General features: G+C 29.5%; 3 protein-coding genes across 3 annotated transcripts; 2 read left to right on the top strand and 1 right to left on the bottom strand.

Annotated features, from left to right (window-relative positions):
* The first annotated feature begins 7 nt into the window (after positions 1–7).
* LOC129916376 (homer protein homolog 2-like) lies at positions 8–5191 on the top strand. Its single transcript, XM_055996267.1, has 8 exons — positions 8–214; positions 845–1133; positions 1203–1269; positions 1513–1837; positions 1901–1979; positions 2052–2312; positions 2371–2505; positions 4805–5191. Exons 1-7 carry the CDS (start codon positions 210–212, stop codon positions 2476–2478), a joined length of 1134 nt encoding a protein of 377 aa, XP_055852242.1. The 5' UTR covers positions 8–209; the 3' UTR covers positions 2479–2505; positions 4805–5191.
* Positions 4823–5494, top strand: LOC129916378 (uncharacterized). The gene has a single exon (XM_055996271.1). It carries the CDS (start codon positions 4823–4825, stop codon positions 5429–5431), a length of 609 nt encoding a protein of 202 aa, XP_055852246.1. The 3' UTR covers positions 5432–5494.
* Positions 5495–7664: 2170 nt separating this feature from the next.
* On the bottom strand, positions 7665–9306 carry LOC129916239 (protein Aatf). The gene is made up of 2 exons (XM_055996079.1): positions 7917–9306; positions 7665–7861 (listed from the first exon to the last, which is right to left on the bottom strand). The coding sequence occupies exons 1-2, from the start codon at positions 9167–9169 to the stop codon at positions 7756–7758; spliced, it is 1359 nt and encodes a 452-aa protein (XP_055852054.1). The 5' UTR covers positions 9170–9306; the 3' UTR covers positions 7665–7755.
* Between the last annotated feature and the right edge of the window lie 4775 nt (positions 9307–14081).

Below are 14081 nucleotides of genomic sequence, written 5' to 3'. Positions count from 1 at the left end.
TTCCTTCAATTTCAGATTCCAACAAAAAAAAACTTCGATTCTGCTAAATTGAAGGCTGTGGTGTGATTTTTGAGAAATAAAAAATTATAAATTCGCAGAAAAAAAAAAAACAATTCTTTTGCAATTACTTTTAAATCTTTTCGATTAAAGTATACTCAGTTACCAGTTTTAATTAAATTAAATCAAACCTTTGCCAAAATAGCGAAAATATGGGGTAAATAAATAATAATAAATGATTGTAAAGGCAGGAACATGTCTGCTATTAGAAAATCAATTTAGAAATACACCAACAAGCTGTTCCGCCCCGAATGTTTAATAAATTATTTTGTATTAATAAAATAAACCCCTAATAAAATGTAGTTTATTATTTTAATTTTCTTATACCAAGCTATTTGGGTACTTATTCAATTTAGTATTTTCACTGTATGATATAAAAGGATAGAGGAGGGGATATAAAATCTATCTTTTTTTCTGAAATAAATCGATTGTTTTATTTCACATATAAAACTGTCATCTTGTGTATTGCTATTTCCAATTTATACTACCTACCTATAGAGTTGCTATTATGAAAGATTTATCTTAAATTTGGTTCAACTTAATTTGCGACTTTAAACTCGAGAAGTTGGCAAAAATTCAATAAAAAATTACTATCGGGGGAATAGTACCTAGGTACCTACCTGACTATGCGAAATAAGGTTTTGGTTTTTTTTTTTCATTTAATGATGGAAAGGGAAATATCTCTTATGATCTCAAGAATTCTTTCAAAAGCAATCAATATTTTAAAAAATATTTTTTTGAAATTATACAAAAAAAATAACATGTAATTTATTATTTTTTTTTTAAGGGAACAACCAATTTTTACATGTCAAGCTCATGTATTTCACATTGATCCAAAAACGAAAAGAACATGGATTACGGCCAGCATGAAAGCTGTTGCAGTTAGTTTTTTCTATGATTCCTCACGAAATCTTTATCGAATAATAAGTGTAGAAGGAAGTAAAGCAGTTATCAATTCAACGATAACTCCCAATATGACATTTACACAAACTTCACAAAAGTTTGGCCAATGGAGTGATGTCCGTGCCAATACTGTGTATGGTTTAGGTTTTGCATCAGAAGCTGAATTAACAAAGGTTGGAACTTTAATAGTTTTTATATTTCTATGATATATTTTATGTCTTTTTTTAAAATATCTATTATAGTTTGTAGAAAAGTTTCAAGAAGTCAAAGAAGCAACTAAAAACGCAATGGCAAAGTCATCTGCAAATGGTAATATAAAACACAATCGGCCTTATCACTAATTCCATTCGTATCGAAAATTTCCTACGAAATTTTCCCGAAAAGGCAATCTCAAAATCGATCTAGTGACGATTTGTATGAAATTTTTCATTATTAAGGGATTCCGTGATTGTTTTTTCGGGAATCGTAGCAAATTTCCAATACGAATGGAGTTCGCGATAAGACCGACTGGTTTACTGTTCCGGACACATTAAAATAAATAATGTTTTTTAGGAAGCGCTGCAGCAACTCCTACAACATCGGCAAATACTTCGCCGGTTACATCTCGCAGTGGTATTATGCAAAATGACAATGCTCCCATGATGGAGCACACGGTTGAGCCACCAAATCTATCGAATACAAATACCCAAAATGCCAATCCCGATAGTCCTTCGCATAAAATAATTCAAAGCAGCAATATTGCTACCAATGATATCAAACCACCTAGTAGCCAGCTTGTGGGTGATATTGTGGGTGGTCATAGTGGTGGTCCTGGAAGTGGTGGCGAACAGCAATTGAAATATGAAAATGAGAGACTCAAAATGGCCTTGGCTCAAAGGTAAGAATTTTCCTCGTTTCCAAAATAATCCTTACGTTTTCAATTAACTTTTCTACTTTTTAGCTGTGCCAATGCGAAAAAATGGGAAATTGAACTTTCAACTTTGAAAAATAATAATATCCGTTTAACCAGTGCTCTGCAAGTATGTTATTTTTAAAATTTATATGTTTGCACATTTTTTCCAAATACATAATTATAATTTTGTCCTTTCAAGGAATCAACAGCAAATGTTGATGAATGGAAACGACAACTTCACACTTACAAAGAAGAAAATATCCGACTTAAAAGAGAAATGGATTCAACTAGACAAGGTGCAGCACCTGTTCCAGGTGGTAATGATATAGCCGAAGATCTTCGTAGAGAGATTGGTTTGCTCAAAGGGCGAATAGAATCATTGGAAAAAGAATTAATGAATCAAGAAATTGAACTAAAAGCAGCTAATCGCAGTTTACTTGATAAAAGCAGCGAACAAACTGTAATAGAATATTGCCTCTTTATATTTTTATGAAAAAAATAATTATTTATTTTTTTAGATGGCAAAACTGGCCGAGCTTAATCAGTTGTTTGGTAAACATCTATCAGATCTTCTCGATGTTCAAAAAGATATGGATAAGTTAATTGTGCCTTCAAAGAGTACTTGAGACATGCATTTAACTTTGATTGATAAGGTATGGTAGTTAACTTTAATTGATATGTTATGTTAATGGTGTCTTCCAGTCTTATTATTATTTATTTTAATACATAATTGATATTTACTTGAAGTTTTTACCTATTTAGCATATAAAAAGTTTTTAAAATATCCCCATTTTTGAATTGCTAGAAAGACTCATTAAAATAAAATATTGTTTCTGGTAGTATACAAGGACATGTGCAAACCTTTTTAGGTTTTCATTTCAATATGCTGAATGCAAACATTTGCATCAGAGGGGACTTTTATTACTTACTACTTGACCGATTGTGTTGTGTGGATAAGTTGAATTGAAAAACAAAAAAATGTAATATTGCCAATTGGTTTCAAGTACGGCTTTCATTTTCGTAAAACAAAAATACCTAACCATTTTTATGGGAAAACTTCGGAAGAAAATCAACGCGTAGCTATTCAAAAACAATATTTAAAATTTTATTTTGCATTGAGACCTCAATTTTCCTTATAAAAAACGTTAATAGGAACGTGTAGCTCTAAACTCGATTTCGAACCAATCGGAGAAAAAATTGTTTCGAACAAATACCTAGATAGGACTTTTTATCTCAAATTCGATTATTTTACAAATGCTGTTATGCATTTGATACAGTGTTATCGAGGTAGTATCCTTTTGTATCGAAAACAAAACTCTTGGAAATATATTTCAATAGGGGTGATATCGCAAATGAAACCATATTAAAATTATTGTCTATAGATAATATAATTGTTCAGTTTGATAAATCTTTTACGCTTCAATTTTTCTTCTTTAGAAGCGAGTTAAGTGTACAATAAATAAATCAAGGAAGCTAGAAGCACTTTTGATTTGTTACATAGATTTTTATTCAATCGATTGATCATGAAAATTGGGGTTTTTGCAATAAATTCAAATTTCTTTCTCGAGTAAAAAAATCATAGCTTCCACAATTTCTAACTGATTTTAATGAATACAAATTTATTTGATTTAGCATGAATAGAACAGTAAAACTGTTTTCAAAACACAAAATGTAGCTTAAAACGGTCCCCGAATTCTAAAAAAAGATGAAAAAATTTTGTATTTTGAGATTCAGTCCATAAAATCTACACCCAATTTCAAAAAGAACAAGTACTCCTCTGCTTAGAAATGTAAATTGAAATTGATCGAAAAATTACTGAGTAAAAAATCGTTGAAATGTGAAAACATTGAAACACGGTTTTTTGACGATAACTTGAAATTTTGAGGGTCTATGAAAAAGACTCATTAAAATAAAATATTGTTTCTGGTAGTATACAAGGACATGTGCAAACCTTTTTAGGTTTTCATTTCAATATGCTGAATGCAAACATTTGCATCAGAGGGGACTTTTATTACTTACTACTTGACCGATTGTGTTGTGTGGATAAGTTGAATTGAAAAACAAAAAAAATGTAATATTGCCAATTGGTTTCAAGTACGGCTTTCATTTTCGTAAAACAAAAATACCTAACCATTTTTATGGGAAAACTTCGGAAGAAAATCAACGCGTAGCTATTCAAAAACAATATTTAAAATTTTATTTTGCATTGAGACCTCAATTTTCCTTATAAAAAACGTTAATAGGAACGTGTAGCTCTAAACTCGATTTCGAACCAATCGGAGAAAAAATTGTTTACCTAGATAGGACTTTTTATCTCAAATTCGATTATTTTACAAATGCTGTTATGCATTTGATACAGTGTTATCGAGGTAGTATCCTTTTGTATCGAAAACAAAACTCTTGGAAATATATTTCAATAGGGGTGATATCGCAAATGAAACCATATTAAAATTATTGTCTATAGATAATATAATTGTTCAGTTTGATAAATCTTTTACGCTTCAATTTTTCTTCTTTAGAAGCGAGTTAAGTGTACAATAAATAAATCAAGGAAGCTAGAAGCACTTTTGATTTGTTACATAGATTTTTATTCAATCGATTGATCATGAAAATTGGGGTTTTTGCAATAAATTCAAATTTCTTTCTCGAGTAAAAAAATCATAGCTTCCACAATTTCTAACTGATTTTAATGAATACAAATTTATTTGATTAAGCATGAATAGAACAGTAAAACTGTTTTCAAAACACAAAATGTAGAAATATGATGTACTCAGTAATACCTAAAACCTCTGATAGGTCATTTCCAAAGTAATTAACATGATTTTTATTTTGTAACACAGTGTAATCATTCAAATTCATGAATTATTGTTTCAGGCTGTTACCATAGACTAGAATTCAAGTCAATTAAAGTGATAAAACTAATGCTTTTTTTTTCTTTATAATTTAAATAAGTTCTCTGAATCTGATCAAATGGCTTCAATGGAAATCAATATTCATAAAGGAAGCGGCAACTTCCCAGCTATAGACACTGAAAATACACTCTCGAATGTAACATCAATCCAATCACAATTGCAATCGTTATATGATTGCAATGATACATCAAAAAATTGCTATAAATACAATAATTATAAAAATATTAACATGAACAGTTCGACCGAAAAACTTTTGAAAATGCACGCAAGTAACATAACGAACGAACATTCAATTCCTCCTCATATTAATTTTCAAAAATCCTTCGATGATAATAACAGCTCTGTTGCAGTAGTTGGAGTTGGTGGTGGTGGATCAAATAATATTAAAATGACACTAGAGACCCAACACCATCAAAAAAATCAAAATCCTGAATTGGAAGCAAAAACAAAAACAATGTTATCTGAATTGAAAAAGAATTTATCGCCTCTAATGACAACAAAAAAATACGCTAAAGAGATGACTAAAGAGCAAGCTGATATTGGTCAAGTTGCTTCAGATGTAGCAAATACTTCAGGACTTAACAATGCTAAAACGGCTACAATACTTGTATCAAAGTCAAAAACTAAAACAGGACTTCCGTTGTTGTTAAAGAATTCAATAAACTAATTAAAATACAACAAACATTTTTTGTACCACAATTTGAAAAATGGTTTTGCTTGACAACAAGAACAACAAAAAAAAAAAAAAGAAAAATATAATTATATCTAGTTAAACTACATAATTTATGTCAACTCAACTTTTAAATACTTTGATATTGACGCAATCATGACGACTACACAAAAAAAACTGCATTTATCGATAAAACAATATTATTTACGTTAATTCTTTAGAGTTAAAACCTGCTCAATTATACACTATCTTATTAAAACTTTCCTTTTATTTCTATATATTTTATTTATTTTTGTGAAAAAATCTAATACAATGAAGCTTTTTCTTCAATGGATATTTAAAATCACACAAAAGGTCAAATGCTAGAACAAATGTAAATAATTATCTGACTAAAATGCAATCCGTATTAGAATATAAACAAAATTATTGACATAAACAAAACTGCAATACGCGTTAAAAAAAATGGAACGAATTAAAGTGTAAAACATAGTTATATAAGTTTATAAATTATTTATTCTAGGCCTAGTTTTTAATTGACAAACATATATTACAACCACAAAATATTACCTACGAATGTTAAGTTTTAATTAATGACAATTTATTTGCAGACAAATAAAAACAAAATAAAAAAATATTAATCTTGAATAATCTATTGTGTTTATGTAAAAAAAATAAAAACAAAAGAAAACTGCTGGAAAAAAATTATAAACACAATATTATGTAATTTAATAGTTAAATATTGATACATTTAAAAATATATATAAAATATAAAAAAAAGTATTCTTTTCTACTTTTAATATTGTGTGAGCATTTTTAAGTAAAATTTTTGTAAAATCTGGAAACAATAATAAAACAAAAAAATATAAAAGCGTTTTGTATCCTAACCATAAACATTAAAGAAAAAAAATAATAGCAAATCATTTTTAGATAAACCCTATTATGTATTTATGAAATAATTGCTCCTCCTACATGTTTTGATGATTGATTTTTTTTTTCTTTTGGACTATTAGGTATTTGCCAATAAATAATACTCACAGAAAGGAAGTATGTATTAAATCAATACTATGGAGTGAAATATTACTACATAAATTTATATTAAATACTTTGAAAAATCGTGTTAAATGCAATGAGCCAATAAATTACAAAAATATGATGTACACTTAAAGAGAAAATGTGTACCATTTAAAAGAAATAAATAAAAATATTTAAATAAAAACTTTTTGTTTCAATTATGTCTGGTCGCTTGGTTAACAAACGAGAGTGATTAACATTTATTTTATTGAATCATTTTATATTGAATCAAGAAAAAAAGAAACGAAAATATCTGCTTTAGTTTAAGTTCTATTCTTACAGGAGACATCAATAAGAGTAATTGTCGTTACTTGCAATCGAAATACAAAAAAGATTTGGTTTGAAGATATGAGTTCATACTGATCAAGTCTATCCATCCATTTAGGTAAAAAAAAGTCTATTGATTTTGGATTTTCGACAAAAAAACAGTTGCCTTAAAATAATGCAATTTCAAATAAGTTCTCCAAATACATCAAAAGAAAAGCCTCGTTCAACTCTATTCATAACCGGAAACCAAAAGTTTCTTGGACGACTGGTTGCTGAATTATTTTGGAAGTAAATAATTTTGGATCAAGTTCTCGAAACAAGTTTTGGTTTACAGATATGAGTTCACAATTAATAGGGCTTTCCATTTACGTAAAAAATTAAAAATCTATTTTTTAAGATTTTCGAGAAAAAATCAAGGTTAACCCCTTGCCCTAAAAAAAATTTGTTTTAAAAAACGTTCTCCAAATTCATCGAGTGATACATCAAAAGAAATGCCTCTTTAAGCACTATTCATAACTGAAAACCAAATGTTTCCCGCAGGTCTTGTTGCTGAACTATTCGCAATCGAATTTTTTTTTTTTTTTATTTTTGGAGTGAAATACGTTTTGAACCAAAGTCTCAAAAAAACTTATATTTTGAAAATATGAGTTCATAGTGATCAAGCCTTTCTATTTAGATACAAAAATTACATATACATACCTATTTAAAAAAAAAAAAATATTTTTTTAAAAACATAATTGAGTTGATCAAATCGACGAGTAAATACTTTCTGCATGTGCGCACGGTCCATGTGTTTCATTTTTGAAAACATGAGTTCCTCCAAGCGGAAACGATTCTTTTCATAGATTTTTATTTTATTCATCGACTTAAACCAATAGAAAAACAAGACAAATTTACTAAATTTATAAGTTTAATTTAATAGGGACACATGTATTTACATTAATGTTAATTTTATTCCACTACATCTAGAACCTAGTAAGTAACTACGTTACAAACAGCGACCTGTAAAGTTCATTCTTTGATTCATCTGTCCAATCGGTAGTATCGTTCGGTGCCATAAAATTGACTAGTTTGTTATGGACAACATACCTAAATGAAAATTTATATTTAAATATATTTTTACTTTTTAACAAAAATTGCTTACCTTATTTTGCGACCTTTACTAGCTCTAGTATCAACTTTCTTCTTCATTTTTTGTCTAAGTTTTTGTAATTCAGCAAATTGCTTTGTTACATCAAAAGCATCCGACGATACATTTGACTTGAATTCGATAAGTTCCCTCAGTTGAGAGTGATAAAAATCTGTATCATCATAAATATGTGGACTAGAAACTTCTATTTCATCAGCCTTCCCATCCGCCGAATCATTGGTTTCATTTTGGCCAAACAGTTTATAGGTTCCTTTGAGTTTTTGTGACTTTGCAATGTGTTCATCACGTTTCATTAAAATGTTATCGACTTTCTTAACAATATCAAACTCTTCAGTAAGTTGTTTTCTTTGTTTTCCCGACGAAGGAGCCAACAGCTTCGTACGGTCTTCCCATTTGAGAAGAACTGTATTGCGATAAGGGCGGAACTTTTCAAAATTCTCTTCAATAGCTGGAGCAAATTTTTTCGAAGAGTAGTCACTACCTTCGCCACTCGATCGTGAATTGGTCCTTTTTCTGGCGGAAAGGCCAAGTTTTTTTATTTCTGAAAATTGATTTGCAAGTGTAACTTGAGTTTCGATTAATTTCTCAAGAAGGATTTCGGCATTTTTTTTAACATCTTGAGTTGTGTCCTTGAATTCTTTATTCGAGGAGAGTTTATTGAAATCAATAGGATCAGGTAGACTATTTGCTTTGTTGAGCATTTTTTGTGAATGAATTCGTATTTCCAATAGCTTCTCCCAGATGGACAATTGATTTTGCACACAAATGCCCTTTTCGGTTTCGAGTTTGTTGTTTTTAGCAGATACTAATTCGGTGTCACCTGGTTCCTCGTCTTCGTTCGTGCTGTAATCAGCAACTTCATTGCTTATTTGATCTGCGTCACTATCTTCTTCCTTAGAATTATCATTCTCCGAATCATTTGGATCATTTTTGAAGATTTCAGAATCTTCAGGGGCGCTTGTCTGACTATCATCATCATCAATATCGGACATATCATAGTTTTTTCGCGATGCAATTACACCACTGTATTTATTGCTTTGTTCAGATAGTAATTTAACATTTCTTTTGCGAATTTCGCTTAGGGATTTAATTGATTCGTCCTGGCCCAAGTTGTAGTCATCCTCATCAAAGTGTGTTACTTTAGGTGTTTCTTCATCTTCGGAGGTGTTGTCTGAATCGTTTAGATGTGGATTCAAATTTTCTGATACACGCTCTGATAGAGATTTATTTTTATATTTTTTAGACATTTTTTAGAATGGAGTTTATAAAAGGAGAAAAAAAATATGGACAAATAATGGGAGGATTTCTTTCGCGTTTAATTACAAAAAAAAACTTGTAAAATCTGTAGAGATGAGGCAGACATGTCAAGTAAAAGTGTCAAAGTGACAGCTAAAGAGTCAACCACGTGTGGTTGGCGTTGCCATTGATGGTACTTTCGTATTAAATACAAATAGTATAAGGGAGTGAAATGAGAAGTGTTTAGAGTGTTATATGAAAAAGCCAACGGCTGACTACCATATAAGATGTTGTAAAACAAAAGTTCACAATTTATTGATTTTCGTGGAAATGGAAACGCATAAGTTTGGTGGTTTGGGAGGCCTTTAAACCCACCCAAACTTAACGCGACAGAGCGATAGAAACGCTGTCATATAAAAATACTGTCGACAGTGTTTTCTTGGTCATCATTCAAAATTAAGGTTCACTGGGGTGTATGGGAAATTTTTAATTTCAAATTTCTTTTTATTTAAGGAATATTTTGGATATACTCGCAGGTTCAATTTCCATTTAAAAAGGAAAATAAAACTCGTGGGGATATTTCTTTACGATTTGGGGGATAACCACAGGGACCATACAATGGGCACGTTCAAAGAGCTAACATAAAGCTATCGGATAGATTTTTGTTGTTGTAAACAATGTTAAAAATTAGCAAGGAAACGAACCATTTTCTGTCAAAAAATAATCTGAAGGTATCCCAGAATTCATGGTATACCTCAGGTATCCGAGTGATCAGCTGATATACATTTGGCTTTTTTTTTATTTTGATTACTTTTCGGGCGATTATTCAGCTTCAAAATAAAAAAAAATTGCAAGAAATAAAGTCAAAGCGATTGTGCAAGTACTATTCAACAATAAAAAAAATGTAATTTGCTCAAAAGAAAAAGTTTCCTCTTCTCAATATTTACATATTTTTTTGTTCAAAAAGATATTCCAGATACGGGTATCCCAGATAGCCTATCCGATAGGTGTTGGAACGTGCCCAATGTTTACATGTTTACAATGTTACAAAGTTTTGATAATCATATAGCTAAGCCGTGTTTTATTGGTAGTTCAGCTCATAGCTCAGGAAAACAACAACAAACGTTTGCCGTGATCCAGATCACTTTAGCCTTACAATAACAAAGCAAGATCCTGTTTTTGTTGAAAACCAAATAAAAACAATGATCTAATCTGGATGAAGGGAATAATAAAACACAGTTAATTATCAATATAAGCAATCGTTTCTTGTTCTTTAGAGTGCAAAATGTATAGGTACAACTCAGTTCTCAGCGGTTGTAGGTACTTATAACCAAATAAACACGGCTTAAGTTATATCACCATGGTAGGAAATGACCACACCGGAAAAGTATGCGGTAGTGGTACGGGTAATTGTATGAATAAAGTTCTACACCTGAATGTTGACGTTCCAGTTTGGACTTTTTTTCACACAGTTACCAGTACTGCATATCTTTCCGGTGTGGTCATTACTTTGTTGATTATTTCGGGAGACATTTCTCACTTTGGGTTGACTGATCTTTATTTCTTCTTTAGAATCCTGGTATAAAATTACAAATAAGTCAGAAAGAAATTGAAGCACTATTGTGTAATATTGTAATTACTGCATTATACTCATGTTGTAAATTAAATCGATGAAAAGAAGAATTTCGTTTTATTAAAAAAAAAAATAATAATTAATTAGTTACTTATAGCAGTTTTTTTTTTTTGCGACTTTTGAATCGCAAATTAACGCAGCGAGTTTTGAACAGCGGCAGCGTTTGAACAGATAGACGTAGCGTCTCTGTAACCTTATATGAATATTTTGTATTCAATACGAATGTTTAAAAGTAGGTACCTACCCAATTTTGTCGCAAATCGCAGTGTTTGTAAAAAAAAACTCGTTTACACGAAACTCTCATTAAAAAAAAATGATTGATTGTACCTAACAGTTTAACCGACTGATTCAATAATAATTACATAATTTAATTTGTAAGGAAGACTTCTGGTCAGCAAAATGCGGTGTATCGCTAATATGCATATGCATTGCTTGATTAATTGTTATTCGGAAGCACTTATCTTATGATCAGAGGTATTTGAAATGATAAAACGATACTATCATTTGGTAGAGAGCAATCAGTGTCATACATAGGGAAGGGGTGTTTGAACCGTTGAACTTTACACTTCTGATAGGCGCGACAAGTGTAAAAAATAATGTCGGTCTCTAGTGCCGGAATGTTTGAGTGTCCAAGTTTTAAACAATAGCTTTATAATTCTGTATAAAGTCTGTCAGTGCGGATCAGAAGCAGTAATGAATGTAAATTTCTTTGTGAGGAGGTAAAAAAAAGGTTTATTTGTCTCAGTATAAAGATGTATATAAAGGTACGATATATTGAACCCATAAAGGGGTAATCAAAAAAATTTCTTTGAACTTTAAAAATCAAGATGAAAATTTGACGTTAGAAAAGCTGAATTGTATCCATTAGATGTTTTTAGTAATTTTTTTTTTCAGATAGGCTAAAAATTAAAAGAATATCGACTTAATTCAAACTTTTTGACTTCTGACAGTATCTTTCTTAACGTGCGTTATCATTTAATTGCGTTTTTCAAATTTAAAAAGAACAATAACAGGACGTCAAATACCAGTTATTGTTTTTTTCTGATTTATCATAACTCACTAGTAATCAAAGGACGCCTAAGCCATCTTTTGAACATCAGAAGTCAGAACTCTCATAATTTTCAACAATATTTTGATTTTACGTTAACTATAAATTAATTATTACTCTCATAACACTGGTCGCCAAAAACAAAAAAAAAGTCGGGAGCAAGAACTATGTAAGGTGATTCTAACTAAATTAAGTGTGCTGAATTCAAAACTGTTTACAGTTTTGTTCTATCACATCTAGTTTTTGAGCTACGAGTATATTTATATTTATTTTTACTAAAAACTCTCAAAAACTTATTTTCAATGTAGTTCTTTTTGTTGTTTAATCAAAAATATACATTTATGCTTAATATGTTTCTTTTTAAAATCCAAGTCATAAGTCGCAAACAGGAATTTGGATAAAAAAAAAAAACCATTCATTATGATATGTAATTACTAATATTTTGAGATACGAATAGCATAAATTTCTTTTTCGAATAATTTTGAGAAAAAAATTAATTTTGAAAATAATATTTGCAACAAATATATATAAAATATATTTACAACAATAAAATATTGCGCTTTTAGATTGCATAAGAAGATTTGCAAACAAATTTTTAACGGTGTTGTAATTCGACGTCAAATGTACCCATTGATTGACCTGTTAATATTCAAGTATTTCAAAAACGTGACGTGCTAGTGAAATTTTAACTTCGGATTCGGAATCAGCTCACAAAAATCCTTTAGAAAAGTATGGTTTTGTTCCAGCTCCATTTTCGTTGCCGACCAGTGTAATCAGTTTACGTATTTTTAATTTTTTTTTAGACTATGGTCAAAATAGAATCTAAACAACAACAAAAAACTTTGAGAAGTAAAATGATTTAAATATGAAATAAGCCTTTTAAAAGTGAAAATAACTATATAACTATAACTCTTCAAGTATCTACAAAAATTGGTTTTCAAAAAATTTTTATTGCACTATTCTGCAGTTTTTATCTGTAATTTCCAAATTCTGTAAATTTAAAATTCTATGTTTCAGAATTCTGTATAACAAAATTCTGTATAGTGAAAAAAAAAGGTTTTTCTATTTTCTATTACAACTGAATTATTAAATCCAGACTTCATAACAGAAATTTAAATATAGAATGTTGGGCTCTTAGCCTAGATAAATAACGCAAAATAAAAACAATATCGTCCTATCGTTTCGACTATTGCTGTAATTTTTATATCAATACAAAAAAAATAGAGAGAACAACATTCTTCAACAACAGGACGATGTAGTTTGATTTTAAGTGATTTAGGCCCTTAATATCTATAATTTTTCAAATCAGAATAATAGAAAAACAGGCTACTTCAATTAAAATTTCTCAGGTATTTACAACATTTTATTGAGAAGTATGTAAATTCTCTACAGTGTATGAACATTAGAGAGCTATCAATGCATAGAATATTATGTACATAATTAAATTTAAAAAAAAATTACAAATCTATGCTACACGTAGTCTCAGCAAAATTATAAGTTAAAGAGAGATAATTTGCAACTGATAATATTTAATATATTTTCCTATCAATAAAAATACCCTTTGCACATGCCACATATTGGTTAAAGCACGTATTTAATTGCTGTCAACTTCTCTGACAAATATCACGTGATTTAATATAATTTTGACAACAATGCTAAATCATTTCATTTTTATTTATTCGAGAAAACACAAAATGAAAGTTTTCATACAAATGGGTATCTTGCATATTTAATTGGGTTAAACGCATACTGTACTACAATTATACTAAAATATCCTTAGAGGACTATTTGTTTGACACATTATTATCTTGATAGACCATTTAACATGGTTCTCTATTCATAAACAACATACAATCAATGCGAATAAATCTTTTTTTTATAACGACATGTTGTTCTGAAAGGAACTTGACAACGTATAGATGTGAAAGTATCTATTTATATTGAAATCCTCAAAACCTCGAATAAAATACTTTCATAAAACCATTTTCAACCTATCGAGTGTGTTCAATGTCGATTCAAGTGTTGTTCAAAGTGTACCGTTGTTCAAAACAATTTCACTTTAATAAAATAATTTACTGAAAAATAAAATTCAAAAACAACATTATTAATTCGTTCTAAAATTTCGATACATTTTTAAATTACTGTTTATTTTTCAATCTCACACCTTTTGAACATTATAAAATTTACTGTCTGTATCAATATGATATTCACACAAATACATTTGAATTTTAATAATAATCAT

Source organism: Episyrphus balteatus, chromosome 3 (genome assembly GCF_945859705.1).
Source record: "Episyrphus balteatus chromosome 3, idEpiBalt1.1, whole genome shotgun sequence".
NCBI lineage: Eukaryota > Metazoa > Arthropoda > Insecta > Diptera > Syrphidae > Episyrphus > Episyrphus balteatus.
Note: the sequence above shows the minus strand (reverse complement) of the source record. Positions and strands in the feature narration are given on the sequence as shown.